Raw genomic sequence first — 25,257 nt, forward strand, 5'->3', positions numbered from 1 at the left:
AGTCAAGTGAACAAACAGTTCACCGACCATTTTGAATCCCACCATGTCTTCTCCGCTATGCAATCCGGTTTCCGAGCTGGTCACGGGTGCATCTCAGGCACGCTCAAGGTCCTAAACAATATCATAACCGGCATTGACAAAAGCCTGTACTGTGCATCCGTCTTCATTGACCTGGCCAAGGCTTTCGACTCTGTCAATCATCGTATTCTTATCGGCAGACTCAACAGCCTTGGTTTCTCTAATGACTGCCTCGCCTGGTTCACTAACTACTTCTCAGATAGAGTTCAGTGTGTCAAATCGGAGGGCCTGTTGTCCGGACCTCTGGCAGTCTATGGGGGTGCCACAGGGTTCAATTCTAGGGCCGACTCTTTTCTCTGTATATATCAATGATGTCGCTCTTGCTGTGGGTGATTCTTTGATCCACCTCTACGCAGACGACACCATTCTGTATACCTCTGGCCCTTCTTTGGACACAAACCTCCAAACGAGATTCAATACCACACAGCACTCCTTCCGTGGCCTCCAACTGCTCTTAAATGCTAGTACAACTAAATGCATGCTCTTCAACCGATCGCTGCCCGACAAGCATCACTACTCTGGACGGTTCTGACTTAGAATATGTGGACATCTATAAATACCTAGGTATCTGGCTGACCTGCAAACCCTCATTACAGACTCATATTAAGCATCTCCAATCCAAAATTAAATCTAGAATCGGCTTCCTATTTCGCAACAAAGCCTCCTTCACTCATGCTGCCAAACATACCCTCGTAAAACTGACTATCCTATCAATCCTTGACTTCGGTGATGTAATTTACAAAATAGCCTCCAACACTCTACTCAGCAAATTGGATGTAGTCTATCATAGTGCCATCCGTTTTGTCACCAAAGCCCCATATACTACCCACCACTGCGACCTGTATGCTCTCATTGGCTGGTCCTCGCTACACATTCGTCGCCAGACCCACTGGCTCCAGGTCATCTATAAGTCTTTGCTAGGTAAAACCCCGTCTTATCTCAGGTCACTAGTCACCATAGCAACACCCACCCGTAGCATGCGCTCCAGCAGGTATATTTCACCGGTCATCCCCAAAGCCAATTCTTCCTTTGGCCGCTTTTGCTTCCAGTTCTCTGCTGCCAATGACTGAAACGAATTGCAAAAATCACTGAAGTTGGAGACTTATATCTCCCTCACTAACTTTAAGCGTCAGCTGTCAGAGCAGCTTACCGATCGCTGCAGCTGTACACAGCCCATCTGTAAATAGCCCATCCAACCAACTACCTACCTCATCCACATATTTGTTTTTGTTTTTCTCTCTTTTTCACACCATTATTTCTACTTGCACATCCTCAACTGCACATCTATCACTCCAGTGTAAATTGCTAAATTGTCATTACTTCGCCACTATTGGCCTATTTATTGCCTTACCTCCTTACTCCATTTGCACACACTGTATACAGATTTTATCTATTGTGTAATTGACTGTACGTTTGTTTATCCCATGTGTAACTCTGTGTTGTTTTTGTCGCACTGCTTTGCTTTATCTTGGCCAGGTCGCAGTTGTAAATGAGAACTTGGTCTCAACTGGCTTACCTGGTTAAATAAAGGTGTTCTCAACTGGCTTACCTGGTTAAATAAAGGTGTTCTCAACTGGCCTACCTGGTTAAATAAAGGTGTTCTCAACTGGCCACCTGGTTAAATAAAGGTGAAATTTAAAAAATGTAAATAAAAAATACATAGCTACCTCACATACACTTTACAGTGCATTCAGAAAGAACTTCAGACTGCTTGACCACATTTTGTTACGTTACAGTCTTATTCTAAAATGTCCTCATCAATCTATGCACAATACCCCTTAATGACAAAGCAAAAACTGTTTTTTAGAAATGTTAGCAAATGTATTAAAAAAATATTTAAAAAACTGAAATATCACATTTACATAAGTATTCAGACCCTTTACTCAGTACCTTGTTGAAGCACCTTTGGCAGCGATTGAAGCCTCGAGTCTTCTTGGATCGGAAGCTACAAGCTTGGCACACCTGTATTTGGGGAGTTTCTCCCATTCTTCTCTGTAGATCCTTTCAATGCTGCACAGCTATTTTCAGGTCTCTCCAGAGATGTTTGATCGGGTTCAAGTCCGGGCTCTGGATGGGCCACTCAAGGACATTCAGACTTGTCCCGAAGCCACTCCTGTGTTGGCTTGGCTGTGTGCTTAGGGTCATTGTCCTGCTGGAAGGTGAACCTTTGCCACAGTCTGAGGTCCTGAGCGCTCTGGAGCAGGATTTCATCAAGGATCTCTCTGTACTTTGCTCCGTTCATCTTTGCCTCGATCCTGACTAGTCTCCCTGTCCCAGCCGCTGAAAAACATCCCCACAGCATGATGCTGCCACCACCGTGCTTCTCCGTAGGAATGGTGCCAGGTTTCCTCCAGACGTGACGCTTGGAATTTAAGCCAAAGATTTCAATCTTGGTTTCCTCAGACCAGAGAATCTTGTTTCTCCTGGTCTGAGAGTCTTTAGGTGCCTTTTGGCAAACTCCAAGTGGGCCGTCATGTGCCTTTTACTGAGGAGTGGCTTCCGTCTGGCCACTCTACCATAAAGGCCTGAATGGTGGAGTGTTGCAGAGATTGTTGTCCCTCATCTCCAGAGGAACTCTAGAGCTCTGTCAGAGTGACTATTGGGTTCTTGGTCACCTCCCTGACCAAGGCTTTTCTCCCCTGATTTCTCAGTTTGGCCTTTCGTACAGCTCTAGGAAGAGTTGGTGGTTCCAAACTTCTTCCATTTAAGAATGATGGAGGCTACTGTGTTCTTGGGGACCTTCAATAATGCAGAAATGTTTTGGTACCCTTCCTGTGCCTTGACACAATCCTGTCTCGGAGCTCTGCGGACAATTCCTTCGACCTCATCGCTTGGTTTTTGCTCTGACATGCACTGTCAACTCTGGGACCTTATATAGACAGCTGTGTGCCTTTCCAAATCATGTCCAATCAATTTAATTTACCACAGGTGGACTCCAGTCAAGTTGTAGAAACATCTCAAGGATGATCAATGGAAACAGGATGCATCAGAGCTCAATTTCGAATCTCGTAGCAAAGGGTCGGAATACTTATGTAAATAAGTTTGTACAAAATGTCAAAAAACCTGTTTTCACTTTGTCATTATGGGGAATTGTGTGTAGATTGATGAGGGGAAAAGTACTCAATCAATTTTAGAATAAGGCTGTAACTTAACAAAATGTGGAAAAAGACAAGAGGTCTGAATACTTTCTGAAGGAATCATAAAACACGGGACGAGATGTTAAAAACTGTCCCTTGTGCCAATAGATGGAATGCACTCACATGAGATTTGCCATGATGTTGACAGAGTGGCATGGGAGGTTTATTTCTTAGACTGGGGTAAGATGTCAATTTTGGGACACATTCTCAGTAGCGTGCCTTCGAATCAGTGGGTGTTTCGGCCTTTAATCACTAAACACCCTCATCAAAGGTGGCCAGCTAAAGGGTGATCAAGCCTTAGCTTGTGTCCCATGCCCAATTAAGATGTCCCACGGGACTATGCAAGGCAGGGGCATCCTCTTCCCTGAGCCAGCCCTACAGCTGACCGCATACCTCATATGCCCTCCTCAAGTTGGAGGGATCTGAATTGGGTTCTCAGGTGGGGGTGGGGGGTCATGAAGTTATAGCCCAGCAAGGGTCCTTCCGTTTGATCCAGATCCACTGGCTGCCTCTTTCAGCTGCTTGAGAAACTGCTCTGACGGTCTGCCGCAGAGCCTGTCCATGGATTCCAAGTTCTTTCAGCAACCTGATGGTGGAAGAAGCCACGAATCCTCTGCATCCCACTTCAACTGGCCAGACTTTTGCATTCCAGCCACGCTGAGTTGCGTCTGCTGCCAACTCTGTGTAAAGCAGTTTCTTACGCTCGTAGGCCTCTTCAACAGAGTTTTCCCACGGGACTGTGAGCTCTATGATGTACACAGCCTTTCGTGAAGGGGACCAGAGTACCAAGTCTGGCCTAACGTTAGTAGAAGCAATCTCAGGTGGAAAAATGAGTTGCTGGCCAATATCGACAAGCATCTTCCAGTCCCGGGCCATGGCTAGGTGTCCAGTTTCTGGCTTTGTAGGAGGATGCTTGGAGCTTTTTTGTCCCTCCCGGATGAATGTTGTTGTTTTGACGGGATTGCTTGTTTTTGGAGGTAATGAATTGGTTGCACTCCTCTTGGTCTCAAGTGCTGCAGCCAGGCTCTTGAGGACCTGATTGTGCCTCCAGGTGTAGCGGCCTTGTGAGAGGCTGGTCTTGCAACCTGTCATTATATGCCTGAGAGTCGCTGGAGCTGGGCAGAGGGGGCAGGTCGAGTCCTCGCCATACCATTGATGTAGGTTTTATGGTGATGGAAGCACATCATAAACAGCTCTTATGATGAAGCTGATGTTGCTTGCCTCCATTTGCCAAAGCTCACTCCAGTTGATCTTTCTCCTCTCCAGGCCTTCCCACCACGTCCATTGCCCTTGTTTAGTAAGAGAGACAGCCTTTGCACTTCTTGCAGTCTCCTCCTGTCTGCGCACCTCCTCGACCACCAGCTTCCTGCATTCAGATGATCCTGTAGTTTTGCAAGTTGGTTTGCTTGCTGCCAGGCCAAAGCCTCCTCTTCCATGCTGGATATTCCCCACAATGTCTTGGTGTCTCAGGGCTGATGTTGCTTGCTGCATAGCCTTGGATGATGTCCATTTCCGTCCAGTTTGCAGGGGAGGTGCAGCCTTGCTAATGGTCTGGTCTTTGGAGTCCTTCAATGTCATCTGAAGTCTTACTTTAGAGCACTTGTACTCCTCCGTTAGACTTGTAAGAGGTAGTTCAAGGACCCCTTTGCCATAAAGGCCGATGTTACTCAGGCATTGTGGGACACCCAGCCATTTCTTCACGTATGAGATAATGGTTCGCTCCATCTTCTCCACTGTTGTTATTGGGACCTCATAGACGGTGAGTGGCCACATTACCCGGGGGAGAAGTCCAAACTGTAGGCACCAAAGCTTGAGCCTCCCAGGCAGTAGGGTCTTGTTGACATTCTCAAGACCGTCGGCCATGTCCTGCCTTACTTGCTGCACTTGATCTTTATCCCGGAGGCTTTCGTTGTACCATCTACCCAGGCTCTTGACGGGACACCGTTGGTATCGGGTCATGTCCAATGCAGAACCTCACATCTTTAAGCTGTCCCTTGACTATGGAGATGCTTCGAGATTTGCTTGGCTTGATTTTCATCCTGTTATGGTTGTGTCATGTGCTGTAGTCGTTCCCGTTCCTGGGTCCATAGCCGTGTGATCAGTCGTTGAGCCATCTTGCGCCCCAGCTCTCGCAGGCTCTAGGGGTATGTTCCTTTGTTGACTTTCAGTAGCACATACTGATGCAGTGTCGGAGACTGCCAACATGGGTAGCTAGCCCATGACAGCCCCAGTGGGGTCTATTCCCCCCGGTCAGCTGTCTCTCCAAGCAGTCACACAGACTTTCCTATGTTGTCAGCTGTCCTTTCACAGCAGTCACTGGACTGGTCCAGATAATCAGATAAGGCACTATATATACACAAAAGTATGTGGACACCCCTTCAAATGATTGGATATTCAAACTGTTTGTCGTGAGCTTCATGAAATGGGTTTCCATGGCCGAGCACACGCACACAAGCTTAAGATCACCATGAGCAATGCCAAGCGTTGGCTGCAGTGTAAAGCTTTGGGATGAGTTGGAACGCCGACTGCGAGCCAGGCCTAATCGCCCAACATCAGTGCCCGACCTCACTAATGCTTTTGTGGCTGAATGGAAGCAAGTCCCCTTAGCAATGTTCCCAACATCTAGTGGAAAGCCTTCTCAGAAGAGTGGAGGCTGTTATAGTAGCAAAGGGCGGACCAACTCCATATTAATGCCCATTGATTTTGAGATGTTCGATGACCACGTGTCCACATACGTTTGGCCATGTAATGTATCTACCTCAATTACCTCGTACCCCTGCACATCAACTCAGTACTGGTACTCCGTGTACATAGCCAAGTTATCATTACTCATTGTGTATTTATTCCTTTTCTTTGTGTGTCATTACTTTTCTATTATTTCTCTGCATTGTTGGGAATGACGGATCACCACCTCAAGCTGAACCTCGGCAAGACGGAGCTGCTCTTCCTCCCGGGGAAGGACTGCCCGTTCCATGATCTCGCCATTTCACTGTTAGTCTACACCTGTTGATTATGCTGTATATAAATAACAATGGAAATACTGTGAAAACATTTTACATACATTGTCAAGAAAAAGTTTGTGAACCCTTCTGAATTACCTGGATTTCGGCATAAACTGCATAAATCAAACATTGATCTGATCTTCTTCTTAGTCACAACAATAGACGAACACAGTCTGCTTAAACTAATAACAGCAAATTATTGCATTTTTCTTGTCTATATTGAATGCATCATTTAAATATTCACAGTGTAGGTTGGAAAAAGTATGTGAACTCCTAATCTTTTTTTAATCTTTATTTAACTAGGCAAGTCAGTTAAGAACAAATTCTTATTTTCAATGACGGCCTAGGAACAGTGGGTTAACTGCATGTTCAGGGGCAGAAAGACAGATTTGTACCTTGTCAGCTCGGGGAGTTGAACTTGCAACCTTTCGGTTACTAGTCCAACGCTCTAACCACTAGGCTACCCTTCCGCATCTAATGACTTCTCCAAAAACTAATTGGAGTCCAATCAATGAGATGAGATTGGAGATGTTGGTTAGAGCTGCTCTGCCCTATAAAAAACAATCACAAAGTTTGAGTTTGCTATTCACAAGAAGCATTGCCTGATGTGAACCATGCCTCGAACAAAAGAGATCTCAGAAGACCTAAGATTAAGAATTGTTGACTTGCATAAAGCTGGAAAGGGTTACAAAAGTATCTATAAAAGCCTTGATGTTCATCAGTCCACGCTAAGACAAATTGACTATAAATGGAGAAAGTTCAGCACTGTTGCTACTCTCCCTAGGAGTGGCCGTCCTGCAAAGATGACTGCAAGAGCACAGAGCAGAATGCTGAATGTGGTTAAGACGAATCCTAGTGTCAGCTAAAGACTTACAGAAATCTCTGGAACATTCTAACATCTCTGTTAACGAGTCTACGATACGTAAAACACTAAACAAGAATGGTGGTCATGGGAGGACACCACCTGAAGAAGCCACTGCTGTCCAAAAAAAAAACACTTGCATGTCTGAAGTTTGCAAAAGAGCACCTGAATGTTCCACGGCGCTACTGGGAAAATATTCTGTGGACAGATGAAACTAAAATTGAGTTGTTTGGAAGGAACACACAACACTATGTGTGGAGACAAAAAGGCACAGCACACCAACATCAAAACCTCATCCCAACTGTAAAGTATGGTGGAGGGAGCATCATGATTTGGGGCTGCTTTGCTGCCTCAGGGCCTGGACAGCTTGCTATCATCGACGGAAAAATTAATTCCCAAATTTATCAAGACATTTTGCAGGAGAATGCTAGGCTATCTGTCTGCCAATTGAAGCTCAAGAGAAGTTCAATGATGCAACAGGACAACAACCCAAAACACAGAAGTAAATCAACAACAGAATGGCTTCAACAGAAGAAAATACGCCTTTTGGAGTGGCCCAGTCAGAGTCCTGACCTCAACCCGATTGAGATGCTGTGGCATGACCTCAAGAGAGCAGTTCACACCAGACATGCAAAGACTATTGCTGACCTGAACAGTTTTGTAAAAAGGAATGGTCCAAAATTCCTCCTGCCCACGGTGCAAGTCTGATCCGCAACTACAGAACATGTTTGGTGATTGCTGCCAAAGTAGGGTCAACTAGTTATTAAATCCAAGGGTTCACATACTTTTTCCACCCTGCACTGTGAATGTTTACACGGTGTTTTCAATAAAGACACAGAAATGTATAATTGTTTGTGTGTTATTAGTTTAAGCAGACTGTGTTTGTCTGTTGTTGTGACTTAGATGAAGATCAGATCAAATTGTATGACCACTTTATGCACAAATCCATGTAATTCCAAAGGGTTCACATACTTTTTCTTGCTAGTAAGTTTTTATGCTGATGACACAGTACTGTTACATCTGTAAATCAAGCCTTTTCCCCATTTGCAGTCTGATTTCCAGGCACTACAGAATACACTCTTGGATCTTAAGTTAGTACTTAAGGCAAACAAAACACATGCTATTTCCTAGGTCCCATAACATGGATTTAAGTGACCTTGAAATTACTAGCCTGAACGGAAGAAAAATTGAACGAGTTCCCTCTCATAAATATATTGGTAGCTGGCTAGATGATGAATTGGCATTTAAAACGCATGTTACTAAGCTGGTAAAGAAATGAAAGATCAAAATGTGATTATTTTGCATAAATAGACCATGTCTGTCTTCTTGATAATAGAAAGGAAGTTTTCTGCCACTTCTCTGTTTTAGATTACAGAGACATCAGCTACAGATTCCACACCTCTAGATTCTGTTCTCCACTCTGCCCTTTTTTTCTCCACCTTTATTTAACCAGGTAGGCTAGTTGAGAACAAGTTCTCATTTGCAACTGCGACCTGGCCAAGATAAAGCATAGCAGTGTGAACAGACAACACAGAGTTACACATGGAGTAAACAAACAAGTCAATAACACAGTAGAAAAAAAGGGAGTCTATATACAATGTGTGCAAAAGGCATGAGGTAGGCGAATAATTACAATTTTGCAGATTAACACTGGAGTGATAAATGATCAGATGGTCATGTACAGGTAGAGATATTGGTGTGCAAAAGAGCAGAAAAGTAAATAAATAAAAACAGTATGGGGATGAGGTAGGTAAAAATGGGTGGGCTATTTACCGATAGACTACGTACAGCTGCAGCGATCGGTTAGCTGCTCAGATAGCAGATAACAGATAGATTCTTACTCGTGATCATTTTATAACTCACCCTTTTGTATTGCATCAAAAGGTGGGTTGGGCCTCTCTGTATGTAAGAAGAGAGCAGCATTGCTTTTTGTTTATTTAAAGTACTCCTGTAGAAACTTCTGATGTATCTGACAACCCTCGTCAAGGTCACAACAATAGAACACAATACAAGAGCACAAGATTGGTTAGTGCTGGAGGTTCCAAGGGTGGCTTCTGACTTAGGGAGAGCTGCTTTGGGTTTTTATGCTTTCTACATATGTGGAACGTGTTGCAGGGGAGGCTCAGGCTTGAATGTGTTGCAGGGGTGAATCAGGCTTGAATGTGTTGCAGGAGAGGCTCAGGATTGAATGTGTTGCAGGGGAGAATCAGGATGGAATGTTTTGCAGGAAAAGCTCAGGGTGGAATGTGTTGCAGGAGAGGCTCAGGGTGGAATGTGTTGCAGGAGAGGCTCAGGGTGGAATGTGTTGCAGGGGAGGCTCAGGTTTGAATGTGTTGCAGGGGAGGCTCAGGTTTGAATGTGTTGCAGGGGCGGCTCAGGTTTGAATGTGTTGCAGGGGAGGCTCAGGGTGGAATGTGTTGCAGGAGAGGCTCAGGGTGGAATGTGTTGCAGGGGAGGTTTGAATGTGTTGCTCAGGTTTGAATGTGTTGCAGGGGAGGCTCAGGTTTGAATGTGTTGCAGGGGCGGCTCAGGTTTGAATGTGTTGCAGGAGAGGCTCAGGTTTGAATGTTTTGCAGGGGCGGCTCAGGCTTGAATGAGTAGCAGGAGAGGCTCAGGTTTAAATGTGTAGCAGGAGAGGCTCAGGTTTGAATGTGTAGCAGGAGAGGCTCAGGTTTAAATGTGTAGCAGGAGAGGCTCAGGTTTGAATGTGTTGGGCCTCCCGAGTGGCACAATGGTCTAAGGCACTGCATCGCAGTGCTAGCTGTGCCACTAGAGATTCTGGGTTTGAATCCAGTCTCGGGACGCCCATGGGGCAGTGCACAATTGGCACAGCATCATCCGGGTTAGGGGAGGGTTTGGCCGGCAGGGATGTCCTTGTCCCATCGTGCACTAGTGTGGCAGGCCGGGCACAGTGCACGCTGACACGGTTGCCAGGTGCACAGTGTTTCCTCCAACACATTGGTGTAGCTGGGTTCCGTCTTAAGTGGGCATTGTGTCAAGAAGTAGAGTGGTTGTGTTTCGGAGGACACCTTCGCCTCTCCTGAGTCCATATTGGAGTTGCAGTGATGAGACAAGACGGTAACTATCAATTGGAAACCACGAAATTGGGGAGGGAAAAAAAGGGTTGCATGAGAGGCTCAAGGTTGAATGTCTGCTGCATTTTGGGGAATTTAAAACAGTGGAGAATGATCCAAGTGAAGATTGTTTTTTTTATTGTCATGTTTTGCTCGTTTGAAAAAGAGACGGTCTCAATATGACACCATTTTAAAATAAAGATTAATCATGATTTTTTTGTGGACTATTTCTTATTGTTGTTGCATTGTCGAGAAGGAACCTGCAGTAAACATTTAGTTGGATGTATACCATGCTTATCCCATACATACAACTCATAAAACTTGAAACTTGGGTGGAGGCCCATAGCGGAAATCCTTCAATTAACTAACCGCCTGCTACAGCTTCATCTAGTGAGGAAAGTCACCTTGAACGATTAAATGATTCTTGAATTAAAACACAATCATCCCTAATCAATCAAAACTCATTATCTTTGATTGTTCTCTCTGAATAGGTTTCATCTGGTCTTGTACCCGTGCCAAGATTAGTTTCACCCACCAGATCTTCATACAATATTATCATCATACAGTGAGCATCAGAAATACATCAGACCTTTCAAGCAGGCAACTTGGATGGAAAATTACTGAGGATAATAGCTGAGGATATTGCCACTGCTATTTGCCATATCTTCAATCTAAGCCTGCTAGAAAGTGTGTGCCCTCAGGCATGGAGAGAAACCAAAGTAATTCCGCTAGTGAAGAATAGCAAAGCCTCCCTTTACTGGCTCAAATAGACAACCAATCACATTGTTAACAACCCTTAGTAAACCTTTGGAAAAAATTGTGTTTGACCACATACAATGCTATTTTACTGTAAACAAATTGACAACAGACTTTCAACACGCTTATAGGGAATGACATTCAACAAGCATGGCACCTACACAAATGACTGATGATTGGCTGAGAGAAATTGATGTCTCCTGATGGAAAAACGTACGTGTTATGGCTTTACACCCCTGCTATATTGTGAATAAAGAGTTGCCGGTCTAACAGAACACAGAGAGTGTTCTTTAATGGAAGCCTCTCCAACATAATCCAGGAAGAATCAGGAATTGCCCAGGGCAGCTGTCTAGGCCCCTTACTTTTCTCAATTTTTACTAACTTGATTAAAGCCAGTGCGTCTAGTCATTGCCAAAAGTTTTGAGAATGACACAAATATTAATTTTCAAAGGTTGCTGCTTCAGTGCCTTTAGATATTTTTGTCAGATGTTACTGTGGAATACTGAAGTATAATTAAAAGCATTTCATAAGTGTCAACGGCTTTTATTGACAATTACATGAAGTTGATGCAAAGAGTCAATATTTGCAGTGTTGTCCCTTCTTTTTCAAGAACTCTGCAATCCGCCCTGACATGCTGTCAATTAACTTCTGGGCCATATCCTGACTGATGGCAGCCTATTCTTGCATAATCAATGCTTGGAGTTTGTCAGAATGTGTGGGTTTTTGTTTGTCCACCCGCCTCTTGAGGATTGACCACAAGTTCTCAATGAGATTAAGGTCTGGAGAGGTTTTGTTCCCAGAGCCACGTAGTTATCACTTTTGCCTTATGGCAAGGTGCTCCATCATGCTGGAAAAGGCATCTTTCGTCACCAAACTGTTCCTGGGTGGTTGGGAGAAGTTGCTCTCGAAGGATGTGTTGGTACCATTCTTTATTCATGGCTGTGTTCTTGGGCAAAATTGTGAGTGAGCCCACTCCCTTGGCTGAGATGCAACCCCACACATGAATGGTCTCAGGATGCTTTACTGTAGGCATGACACAGGACTGATGGTAGCGCTCACCTTGTCTTCTCCGGACAAGCTTTTTTCAGGATACCCCAAACAATCGGAAAGGGGATTCCTTAGAGAAAATGAGTTTACCCCAGTCCTCAGCAGTTCAATCCCTGTACCTTTTGCAGAATATCAGTCTGTTCCTGATGTTTTTCCTGGAGAGAAGTGGCTTGTTTGCTGCCCTTCTTGACACCAGGCCACCCTCCAAAACTCTTTGCCTCACTGTGTGTGCAGATGCACTCACACCTGCCTGCTGCCATTCCTGAGCAAGCTCTGTACTGGTGGTGCCCCGATCCTGCAGCTGAATCAACTTTAGGAGACGGTCCTGGCGCTTGCTAGACTTTCTTGGGCACCCTGAAGCCTTCTTCACAACAATTGAACCGCTCTCCTTGAAGTTCTTGATGATCCGATAAATGGTTGATTTAGGTGCAATCTTACTGGCTGCAATATCCTTGCCTGTGAAGCCCTTTTTGTGCAAAGCAATGATGACGGCACGTGTTTCCTTGCAGGTAACCATGGCTGACAGAGGAAGAACAATGATTCCAAACACCAGCCTCATTTTGAAGCTTCCAGTCTGTTATTTCAAATTCAATCAGCATGACAGAGTGACCTCCAGCCTTGTCAACACTCACACCTGTGTTAACGAGAGAATCACTGACATGTCAGCTGGTACTTTTGTGGCAGGGCTGAAATGCAGTGGAAATGTTTTTTGGGGGATTCAGTTCATTTGCATGGCAAAGAGGGACTTTGCAATTAATTGTAATTCATCTGATCACTCTTCATATCATTCTGGAGTATATGCAAATTGCCATCATGCAAACTGAGACAGCAGACTTTGTGAAAATTAATATTTGTGTCATTCTCAAAACTTTTGGCCACGACTGTATGTATGTGGATGACTCAACACTATACCCGTCAGCTACTACAGCGAGTGAAATCACTGCAAAACTTAAAGAGCTGCAGTTCGTTTCAGAACGGGAATAAGATCATCCTGAATATAAAAAAAAAAACTAAAAGCATCGTATAAATTCTTCACCGAACCCTAAACCTCAACTAAAGGTTGTAATAAATTATGTGGAAATTGAGCAGGTTTATGTGACCAATTGTCATGGTCAAAACATGTTGATAAAACAGTAGCTAAGTTGGGGAGAAGTCTGTCTATAATAAAGTGCTGCTCTGCAGGCCATAGTTTTGTTGCACCTCGACTACTGTTAAGTCGTGTGGTCAGGTGCCAGAAAGAGGGACCTCGGAAGAATTACAATTGGCTCAGAACAGGGCAGCACAGCTTCTAACATTAATAATATGCATGTCAATCTCTCCTGGCTCAAAGTGGAGGAGAGATGAACTTCATCAATACTTGTATTTGTGAGAGGTATAGACATGCTGAATGCACCGAGGTGTCTGTTTAAACTACTAGCATACAGCTCTAACACCCAGACATGCTACCAAAGGTCTCTTCACAATCCCCAAGTCAAATTCAGACTGTGGGAGGCACTCAGTACTACATAGAGCCATGACTACATGGAACTCTACTCCACAACTGATGCAAGTAGTAGAATCAGATTTTTTCAATTTTATTATAAAAGTAGACCTTATTGAACTGCGGGAACTGTGAAGACACAGGCAGACACGAGAACATACGCACTACACAGAAACAGATTTTGTTTTGTAGTAGAGTAGTGGCCTGAGGAATCACGCTTAATGTGTTGTGTAAAGTGTTATGGAATGTAATGCCTTTAATTTGAACTGCCTTAATGTTGCTGGACCTCAGGAAGAGTAGCTTCCTGCGACATAAAATACAGAGCCTTCAGAAAGTATTCATACCCTTTGACTTATTCCACATTGTTGTTAGCTTTAATTCAAAATGGATTAAATATATTTCTCTTCTCGCCCATCTACACACAATACCCCATATTGACAAAGTGAAAACATGTTTTTAGAAATGTTTGGTAATGTATTGAAAATGAATTCACTTAGAAATGTCCTTGTTTTTGAAAGAAAAGCACAATTTTTTGTCCATTAAAATAACATCAAATTGATCAGAAATACAGTGTAGACATTGTTCATTTTGTTAATGACTATTGTAGCTGGAAACGGCTAATTTTGTATGGAATATCTACAAAGGCGTACAGAGGCCCATTATCAGCAACCATCACTCCTGTGTTCCAATGGCACGTTGTGTTAGCTAATCCAAGTTTATCATTTTAAAAAGGCTAATTGATCATTAGAAAACCCTTTTGCAATTATGTTAGCACAGCTGAAAACTGTTGTTCTGCTTAAAGAAGCAATACAACTGGCCTTCTTTAGACTAGCTGAGTATATGGAGAATCAGCATTTGTGGGTTCGATTACAGGCTCAAACTGGCCAGAAACAAATACATTTCTTCTGTAACTTGTCCGTCTATTCTTGTTCTGAGAAATGAAGGCTATTCCATGTGAGAAATTGCCAAGAAACTGAAGATCTCGTCCAACACTGTGTACTACTCCCTTCACAGAACAGCGCAAACTGGCGCTAACCAGAATTGAAAGAGGAGTGGGAGTCCCCGGAGCACTACTTAGCAAGAGGACTAGTACATTAGAGTGTCTAGTTTTAGAAACAGACGCCTCACAAGTCCTCAGCTGGCAGCTTCATTAAATAGTACCTGCAAAACACCAGTCTCAACGTCAACAGTGAAAAGGCGACTCCGGGATGCTGGCCTGACAATTACATACATTTCAATCCCAACTTGTAATACAAAAAAAAATGTAGAAAAAGTCAAGGGGTGTGAATTCTTTCAGCTCCAGATGTCCTGAAGATAACGTTTCTCCTCCCTGAGTCCGGCCAGTCTTTTCATGGCGTCCAGTTTATCCAGCTGAAGCTCTGCTGATACCATCTCTATCAGGGTGTCGTTTACATCTTTAGCCATGTTCTTAGCATCACTGTGGGAGCAAAAGGCAGACAGTAAAATCAGTGATCCACATCTACTAACATAATGATCTCTATCAACCATACTGTTCCATTGTTTCCCTATGGACATCATCAAAGCTGAGCTCACCCGCAGACATAGAGGTACCCATTCTCCTTGAGGAGGAGGTTGACGATGTCTTTGGCATGGCTGAGCAGGTTGTGTTGGACGTATCTGGGTCCCGTCTCGGTCTGTGTTTCTGTTCCCTCCTGAGTGTCCCGTGAGAAAGACACCTTCAGATGGGTGAGGATTCCACTGGCCACAAACCCCTGCAGCTCCTCTCTGAGAGAAAGAGAGAGCGAGAGAGACGATGAGTTATTTTACACACTGTAGCTTTAATGAGAGTTATTTTACACATATATGTCACTGTTTTTAATATCCATCCAAGCGGTGTAGAAGCCTACGCATAAACACACAGGCTAGCCGATGCACCTTATTCAGCGCAAGAGAAATGGACAAATATAGACTTCATAAGGTTGAGTCCCTCTGATAACCATATTTTTTGTATACAATCAATCCACCTAGCCTTGCTGCAACCTTGTCTGTGTGTCTGTGTCCATTACTTGCTTGTTTGTGTATTCCGCCTCAATGTTTAACAGGGCCTTGTGTATATAGGAACAGCACGATAAAAGTTGACTGTTTTCTGGGCCAGTGAAGAACCTTACCCAAGGTTGACAGGATGGACCGGCGGACAGACAGACAGAGACATATGGGATGTTGTCTGGAAACACAGGGAACTTGGGTGAAGGTATTCACATAATGTTTTGCAGTAGCAGGGAGACTTTTTAGAACTAGTTTTAATAAAATATGAAGGCCATGACAGGAATGAGAATAAATGCAGTAAATACTGCAGGGGAGGTGAGCGAAGGAGACATTGTGTTTACTGTACATTTCTCTCTCTCTTTTTGTCCTTCACTGGGTTGAATGTCACACATTGATGCAACAACATCACCATGTTTATCTTATGACATTTATTCATCTGGATGACTCAGTATGAACAATTCTCTTTTACCTCTGACAGCTGCAAACAAATCCCTAGTTTACCAAGCATGTTAAACACCAGAAAAACAAGAGAGAAAACAGGAAGAGGGGAGGAAGAGGTCACAGACAGAATCAACAAGAGCAGCGACGAGGGTTCACTTCCTGGTGATCAAAGAACAACATGAATAACACACCCCCTTAAAAGGTGTCACGTCTAACAGAAACGTCCAGGGAAAGATGTCACGTCTAACAGAAACGTCCAGGGGAAAGACGTCTAACAGAAACGTCCAGGGGAAAGACGTCTAACAGAAACGTCCAGGGGAAAGACGTCTAACAGAAACGTCCAGGGGAAAGACGTCTAACAGAAACGTCCAGGGGAAAGACGTCTAACAGAAACGTCCAGGGGAAAGACGTCTAACAGAAACGTCCAGGGGAAAGACGTCTAACAGAAACGTCCAGGGGAAAGACGTCTAACAGAAACGTCCAGGGGAAAGATGCTAACTAACAGAGAAAAGATATTCTCTCTAGATAAGAGACTTTCATATTGCCATTTCCCATTTCTCCTCCTTTCTCTCTTTTCTGTCCTTCCCTCCCTTCTCTGTTGAATGTCAGCCAATACAATGAGACTTTGATTTCTGTTTGAAAGGTTAACATCCTGGTCCCAGGGGTCCACTCAGACCCCACTGAGCTGAGCTCTTCTGTCTGGCCTCAGCTCTCAGTCAAACCCTGGTGTGTATTGACAGAGAAAACAGCCCTGGTCTGGTGGTGCCAATCTGGTCCTTAACAAGAGCTGAGCAAACCCCCTTTCCCTCTGCACCGAAATCACAATCCAACCATAAGGAGGGTAAGGGAGAAAACAGGTGGAAACGGCAAACATTAGGGGGTCTGAGTATCTGACTGTAGGTCAGATTGGTGTTACCCTCTAACACACATGTTATGTTTTGGGGTTGATTAGGGCTTTTTAAGGAGAACATTGTGTAGCAATGTTAATGTCACACCCGGGATACCAGGGTTTAGCCTCGGGCCACAGAATATATTTAGCATCAAAGGGAATGCATTCTTTTTTCTATCAGTTCACGTTTCAGAACCCCACTGACCGGACAAAGCCGTTGAACTCCTGCAGATAGAGAGATCTACACTGTGAACAAACAACCATCGGGATACCTGGCTGTGAGAATGCATTTAACAAAGAGATGGACGCAAATAAACAAATACAGGCGGATATTTCTTTGATCTGTTCTTTCATGATTTCCGGGACAAATTCATCTACTAAGAATGCAGTGCTTTGATTGGTGTACTGGCCTTGTAGTGCTACTAGTCATTTAAGGTGATAGTTTGGACGTTCTGCATTCCTCTCAGTTAAGTAAGTTCAGTTTTATTTGAAATACAAATGTTTTCAAGTCTTCTGACTGGAATTGCTGAATGGCATAGCGACACTGAGCGGACAAAACATTAAGAACACCTGCTCTTTCCATGACAGACTGACCAGGTGAACTTGCGCTACCGAGTGGTGCAGCGGTTTAAGGCACTGCATCTCAGTGCTAGAGGAGTCACTACAGACCCTGGCTCGAATCCAGGCTGTATCACAACCGGCCGTGATTGGGAGTCCCATAGGGCGGCGCACAATTGGCCCAGTGTCATCCGGTTTTGGCCGGGGCAGGCCGTCATTGTAAATAAGAATTTGTTCTTAACGGACTTGCCTAGTTAAATAAAGGTTAAATAAATACAATTTTTAAAAATTATCCAGGTGAAAGCTATGACCCCTTATTGATGTCACCTGTTAAAATCACTTCAAATCAGTGTAGATGAAGGGGAGGAGACAGGTTAAAGAAGGATTTTTAAAGCCTTGAGACATGTATTGTGTATATGTGCTCAGTTCCGAGGGTGAATGAGCAAGACAAAGGGTTTAAGTGCCTTTGAACAGGGTATAGTAGTTGGTGCCAGGTGCACCGGTTTGAACAGGGTATAGTAGTTGGTGCCAGGTGCACCGGTTTGAACAGGGTATAGTAGTTGGTGCCAGGTGCACCGGTTTGTGTCGAGAACTGCAACACTGTTTTTCACACTCAACGGGTTCTCGTGTGTATCAAGAACGGTCCACCACCCAAAGAACATCCAGCCAACGTGACACAAATGTGGGAAGCATTGGAGTCAACATGGGCCCCTGTGGAATGCCTTCGACACTCTGCTCACTTTGTACTCTGGAGGAAAAGTCTGAGATCACCCATTTGGGTGCTTCACTTTGGGAATACATGGGTGCTTCCGAAATGGCATCATACTCCCTATACAGTGGACTACGACCAGAAACCCTATGCAGGCCCAGGTCAGGAGTCGGGTACAACATAGGGAATGGGGTGCCATTTTGGAAAGACCCAACGTTTTGGTCAAAATGACACTCACCTAAACAGGAAGTCTCGGTCTCTATGGCGACAACCGAAGAATAGCCAGGTCTCACTGAACTCCGCCTCTGGGTTTTCCTCCCTCTCCTTCTCCCTGAAAGAGAAAAACAAAAGGAGAAAATAACAAATATATACACACACACACTGGAGGAGACCTCAAAGCCCAATCAATAAAAACACAGAAGAATGGACAGAGTCCTTGTCACAACAGACATTAAAAAGGAGCAGTGACACTGTTGTATCTCCCTACAACATCTATACAGTACAGAGCCACAATTATGATGGGGATGATGCAGTCCAGAAGGGACAGGAAGTTAACATGCTCCTAAAGAGATGGATCACACTACACCGTAGATTACAACTAAAACAAGGAGTTAAGCTCATTGTCGTGTATGTGCGTGCGTGCGTGCATGCGCGTGTACACATCTCCCTCCGCACGTCAGCCCCACTTATAAAAGTGATTCCTCCTGTGGCCAACAAGTCTGTCAGGGCTCCCAGAATCCTTTGCACAGAGGTGGCACAAAGACACAAAACGCTGAGCCAGTGCGCTGCCACCTACACCCCCGCCATATATACCCCCACCACTGCCATCTATACCCCCACCGCTGCCACCTACACCCCCGCCATCTACACCCCCACCGCTGCCACCTACACCCCCGCCATCTATACCCCGCCATCTACACCCCCACCGCTGCCATCTACACCCCCGCCATCTACACCCCCACCGCTGCCATCTACACCCCCACCGCTGCCATCTACACCCCCACCGCTGCCACCTACACCCCCACCGCTGCCACCTACACCCCCGCCATCTACACCCCCCGCCATCTACACCCCCGCCATCTACACCCCCACCGCTGCCACCTACACCCCCCGCCATCTACACCCCCGCCGCTGCCATCTACACCCCCACCGCTGCCACCTACACCCCGCCATCTATACCCCACCATCTACACCCCCACCGCTGCCACCTACACCCCGCCATCTACACCCCCGCCATCTACACCCCCGCCGCTGCCATCTACACCCCCACCGCTGCCACCTACACCCCGCCATCTACACCCCCACCGCTGCCATCTACACCCCGCCATCTACACCCCCGCCGCTGCCATCTACACCCCCACCGCTGCCACCTACACCCCCGCCATCTATACCCCGCCATCTACACCCCCACCGCCGCCATCTATACCCCGCCATCTACACCCCCACCCCGCCATCTACACCCCCACCATCTACACCCCCACCATCTACACCCCCTCCATCTACACCCCTCCATCTACACCCTCACCCTCGACATTTACAGCCACGCCATCTACATCCCCACCACCGCCGCCATCTATGCCCCCACCATCTACAGCTCCGTCGCCACCATCTACACCTCGCCATCTACAGCCCCGCAATTTACACAACGCCATCTACAGCTCCGCCATCTACAGCCCCGCATCTACAGCGCGCATCTACAGCCCCAGCCATCTACACCCCCGCCATCTACACCCCGCCATCTACACCCCCGCCACCTACACCTCGCCACCTACACCTCGCCACCTACACCCCGCCACTTACACCCCCGCCATTTACACCCCGCCATTTACACCCTCGCCATTTACACCCTCGCCATTTACACCCTCGCCATCTACACCTCGCCATCTACACCTCGCCATCTACACCCCCCACCTACACCTCGCCACCTACACCCTCGCCACCTACACCCCGCCATTTACACCCCGCCATTTACACCCCCGCCATTTACACCCCCGCCATTTACACCCCGCCATTTACACCTCGCCATCTACACCCCCGCCACCTACACCTCGCCACCTACACCTCGCCACCTACCCCCCGCCATTTACACCCCCGCCATTTACACCTTCGCCATTTACACCCCCGCCATTTACACCTTGCCATCTACACCCTCGCCATTTACACCCCCGCCATTTACACCCCCGCCATTTACACCCCCGCCATTTACACCCCCGCCATTTACACCTCGCCATCTACACCCCCGCCATTTACACCCCCGCCATTTACACCTCGCCATCTACAGCCACGCCATCTACACCCTCGCCATCTACACCCTCGCCATCTACAGCACCGCCATCTACAGCCCCGCCATCTACACCTCGCCATCTACAGCACCGCCATCTACAGCCCCGTCGCCACCATCTACACCCCGCCATCTACAGCACCGCCATCTACAGCCCCGCCATCTACAGCCCCGTCGCCACCATCTACACCTCGCCATCTACAGCACCGCCATCTACAGCCCCGCCATCTACAGCCCCGTCGCCACCATCTACAGCCCCGCCATCTACAGCCCCGTCGCCACCATCTACACCTCGCCATCTACAGCACTGCCATCTACAGCCCCGCCATCTACAGCCCCGTCGCCACCATCTACACCCCGCCAGATGATGCTGGAGAACCTTGACTGGATAAGGTTTCTGAAGACCCTGAACATTCCAGTGTCATCGATGAAGACCCCGAACATTCCAGTGTCATCGATGAAGACCCCGAACATTCCAGTGTCATCGATGAAGACCCCGAACATTCCAGTGTCATCGATGAAGACCCCGAACATTCCAGTGTCATCGCTGAAGACCCCGAACATTCCAGTGTCATCGCTGAAGACCCCGAACATTCCAGTCTCATCGCTGGAGACCCTGAACATTCCCCTCTCATCGCTGAAGACCCTGAACATTCCAGTCTCATCGATGAAGACCCTGAACATTCCAGTCTCATCGACGAAGACCCTGAACATTCCAGTCTCATCGACGAAGACCCTGAACATTCCAGTCTCATCGATGAAGACCCTGAACATTCCAGTCTCATCGATGAAGACCCTGAACATTCCAGTCTCATCGATGAAGACCCTGAACATTCCAGTCTCATTGATGAATACATTAGGTAAGCAGAGAGCAGACCAAACAAATGACATCATCCACTATTTACATTTTCTGATTATTTTTTTTTATCTGTAAACATATTTAACTGGGCTCCTCTTTCCCCAACCCAACCCTCCAAATGGCAACCCTCCTCAACCCTCCCCTCTCCTCCTCAACCCACAGGGATCAATATCAATAGCCTGGCTTTTACTGCGCCACACAGACCACACTACCACTTCCTCTGAATACAAATCACATCTCTGCCCAGACCACACTACCACTCCCTCTGAATACAAATCACATCTCTGCGCAGACCACACGGTTCATCCCTCTAAATCCAAAATCACATTTCTGCCCAGACGACAGGAAGTCGTGCCACATCATCAGAACCTATCACTCCATTCTGGGTCCAAAGGAGGCGGTTGCCTCTCAATGCTTCTCTGATGAACAAGGAGCAGAAGAAACTGTGATTCAGCAGGAATGAAGTCTTGGTAAACTCAGTATTTGTTTTATTTCCTCTGACCTTGTTCATGCTGAATGGGTTTTGATGCTCTGTGTGAGTGGTGTTATGAGAGTTTTAGGAGACTGTGATAATATGTGCCTGTACGTGACAATTCCAGGAAGTGCCACTGAGCTATGATCACTGAACCTGTATGCCGAATTACAATGACATTAGCATGCCTGATTTTGAATGCATTCAGACGAATGTGGAGAAACTAGAGAGAGTCGTTTACAATAACCAAATACAACTACCGTTCATCCGGTGAACAACCTCAATGAATTACTCCTCCTTAAGCTCAGAAGACTAATCAATGTCAGACAGCCAGAGGTCGCCAGATCCCACCGAGTTATGATATTTCAACCGTTCCCTCTCTTTCCCTCTCTCCTTTGTTCCCTCTCTCCATAGCTCCTTCGCTCCCTCTCTTCTGTAGTTACAAAGTGGAACAAAGTCATTTTCAAAACATCCATCGATTGACAAAGGAAAACAGGATGCCAGAAGGGGGAGGGGAGAGGTAGCGATGAGGAAAGAGTGAGGGGAGCGATGAGGAAAGAGTGAGGGGAGCGGGAGCGATGAGGAAAGAGTGAGGGGAGAGGGAGCGATGAGGAAAGAGTGAGGGGAGCGATGAGGAAAGAGTGAGGGGAGCGATGAGGAAAGAGTGAGGGGAGAGGGAGCGATGAGGAAAGAGTGAGGGGAGAGGGAGCGATGAGGAAAGAGTGAGGGGAGCGATGAGGAAAGAGTGAGGGGAGAGGGAGCGATGAGGAAAGAGTGAGGGGAGAGGGAGCGATGAGGAAAGAGTGAGGGGAGAGGGAGCGATGAGGAAAGAGTGAGGGGAGAGGGAGCGATGAGGAAAGAGTGAGGGGAGAGGGAGCGATGAGGAAAGAGTGAGGGGAGAGGGAGCGATGAGGAAAGAGTAAGGGGAGAGGGAGAGGAGAGTTAAATGTCCCAATGCTGCTTTGTTGCTAAAGAAAGAGGGTATTCAGGCTTTGTTGGCGACCTGCTTTCAAAATGGCTGTTGGTGATACAGCGTCCTGTTGTCAAATTGGACGTTGTTATCTCTTATCAAAGCACAACATCAGGGGTAGACACCTTGTTTGGAATCTTAAAATCAGGTACTGTACAAAGCTCCGTGACAGGTTTTACAATCTGACACAGAGACCGAGAGACAAGGGTAACAGATCGTTTCACCCAACTTCTTCCTGCGGCCAAAAGCTTTATGCAGAGAAAATGACTGTCTATGTTGAAAAGCACTTAGAAAACGAGAAGCTGCCTTTCCACAGCCAATCACCGGGGCTTAAAGGCTGCTATATACCTACATGTTACTGAAGGCTGCTATATACCTGCATGTTACTGAAGGCTGCTATATACCTACATGTTACTGAAGGCTGCTATATACCTACATGTTACTGAAGGTTGCTATATACCTGCATGTTACTGAAGGCTACTATATACCTGCATGTTACTGAAGGCTGCTATATACCTACATGTTACTGAAGGCTGCTATACACCTGCATGTTACTGAAGGCTGCTATATACCTACATGTTACTGAAGGCTGCTATATACCTACATGTTACTGAAGGCTGCTATATACCTACATGTTACTGAAGGCTGCTATATACCTACATGTTACTGAAGGCTACTATATACCTACATGTTACTGAAGGCTGCTATATACCTACATGTTACTGAAGGCTGCTATACACCTACATGTTACTGAAGGCTGCTATATACCTGCATGTTACTGAAGGTTGCTATATACCTGCATGTTACTGAAGGCTGCTATATACCTGCATGTTACTGAAGGCTGCTATATACCTACATGTTACTGAATGCTGCTATATACCTACATGTTACTGAAGGCTATATACCTGCTATATACCTGCATGTTACTGAAGGCTGCTATATACCTACATGTTACTGAAGGCTGCTATATACCTGCATGTTACTGAAGGCTGCTATATACCTACATGTTACTGAAGGTTGCTATATACCTGCATGTTACTGAAGGCTGCTATATACCTACATGTTACTGAAGGTTGCTATATACCTACATGTTACTGAAGGCTGCTATATACCTACATGTTACTGAAGGCTACTATATACCTACATGTTACTGAAGGCTGCTATATACCTACATGTTACTGAAGGCTGCTATATACCTACATGTTACTGAAGGCTGCTGCCTACATGTTACTGAAGGCTGCTATATACCTACATGTTACTGAAGGCTGCTATATACCTACATGTTACTGAAGGCTGCTATATACCTACATGTTACTGAAGGCTGCTATATACCTACATGTTACTGAAGGCTGCTACTGTTACTGAAGGCTGCTATACCTACATGTTACTGAAGGCTGCTATATACCTACATGTTACTGAAGGCTGCTATACCTACCTGACATGTTACTGAAGGCTGCTATATACACCTGCATGTTACTGAAGGCTGCTATATACCTACATGTTACTGAATGCTGCTGTTACTGATATACCTACATGTTACTGAAGGCTGCTATATACCTGCATGTTACTGAAGGCTGCTATATACCTACATGTTACTGAAGGCTGCTATATACCTACATGTTACTGAAGGCTGCTATATACCTACATGTTACTGAAGGTTGCTATATACCTGCATGTCACTGAAGGCTGCTATATACCTACATGTTACTGAAGGTTGCTATATACCTACATGTTACTGAAGGCTGCTATATACCTACATGTTACTGAAGGCTACTATATACCTACATGTTACTGAAGGCTGCTATATACCTACATGTTACTGAAGGCTGCTATATACCTACATGTTACTGAAGGCTGCTACATGTTACTGAAGGCTGCTATATACCTACATGTTACTGTAAGGCTGCTACATGTTACTGAAGGCTGCTATATACCTACATGTTACTGAAGGCTGCTATATACCTACATGTTACTGAAGGCTGCTACATGTTACTGAAGGCTGCTATATACCTACATGTTACTGAAGGCTGCTATATACCTACATGTTACTGAAGGCTGCTATATACCTACATGTTACTGAAGGCTGCTATATACCTGCATGTTACTGAAGGTTGCGATATACCTGCATGTTACTGAAGGCTACTATACACCTGCATGTTACTGAAGGCTGCTATACACCTACATGTTACTGAAGGCTGCTATACACCTGCATGTTACTGAAGGCTGCTATATACCTACCTACATGTTACTGAAGGCTGCTATATACCTGCATGTTACTGAAGGCTGCTATATACCTACATGTTACTGAAGGCTACTATATACCTACATGTTACTGAAGGCTACTATATACCTACATGTTACTGAAGGCTGCTATATACCTGCATGTTACTGAAGGCTGCTATATACCTGCATGTTACTGAAGGCTGCTATACACCTGAATGTTACTGAAGGCTGCTATATACCTACATGTTACTGAAGGCTGCTATATACCTACATGTTACTGAAGGCTGCTATATACCTACATGTTACTGAAGGCTGCTATATACCTACATGTTACTGAAGGCTGTTATATACCTGCATGTTACTGAAGGCTGCTATATACCTACATGTTACTGAAGGCTGCTATATACCTACA

The 25,257-nt window shown here is 45.6% G+C and overlaps 1 protein-coding gene across 5 annotated transcripts in view; it reads right to left on the reverse strand.

Annotated features, from left to right (window-relative positions):
* Positions 1-13,782: 13,782 nt before the first annotated feature.
* Positions 13,783-25,257, reverse strand: part of LOC115119947 (methionine synthase reductase-like) — a 52,617-nt gene continuing 41,142 nt past the window's right edge. For all 5 annotated transcript variants that reach the window (XM_065019274.1, XM_065019273.1, XM_065019272.1 and 2 more), the window contains exons 13-15: positions 18,279-18,371; positions 14,991-15,182; positions 13,783-14,874 (exon numbers count right to left, since the gene is read on the reverse strand). In XM_065019274.1, the coding sequence (XP_064875346.1) occupies positions 14,730-14,874; positions 14,991-15,182; positions 18,279-18,371 (430 nt within the window). In that variant the 3' untranslated portion in view covers positions 13,783-14,729. The remainder of the gene's footprint in view (positions 14,875-14,990; positions 15,183-18,278; positions 18,372-25,257) is intronic.

The sequence above is a fragment of the Oncorhynchus nerka genome, linkage group LG6 (assembly GCF_034236695.1).
Source record: "Oncorhynchus nerka isolate Pitt River linkage group LG6, Oner_Uvic_2.0, whole genome shotgun sequence".
NCBI lineage: Eukaryota > Metazoa > Chordata > Actinopteri > Salmoniformes > Salmonidae > Oncorhynchus > Oncorhynchus nerka.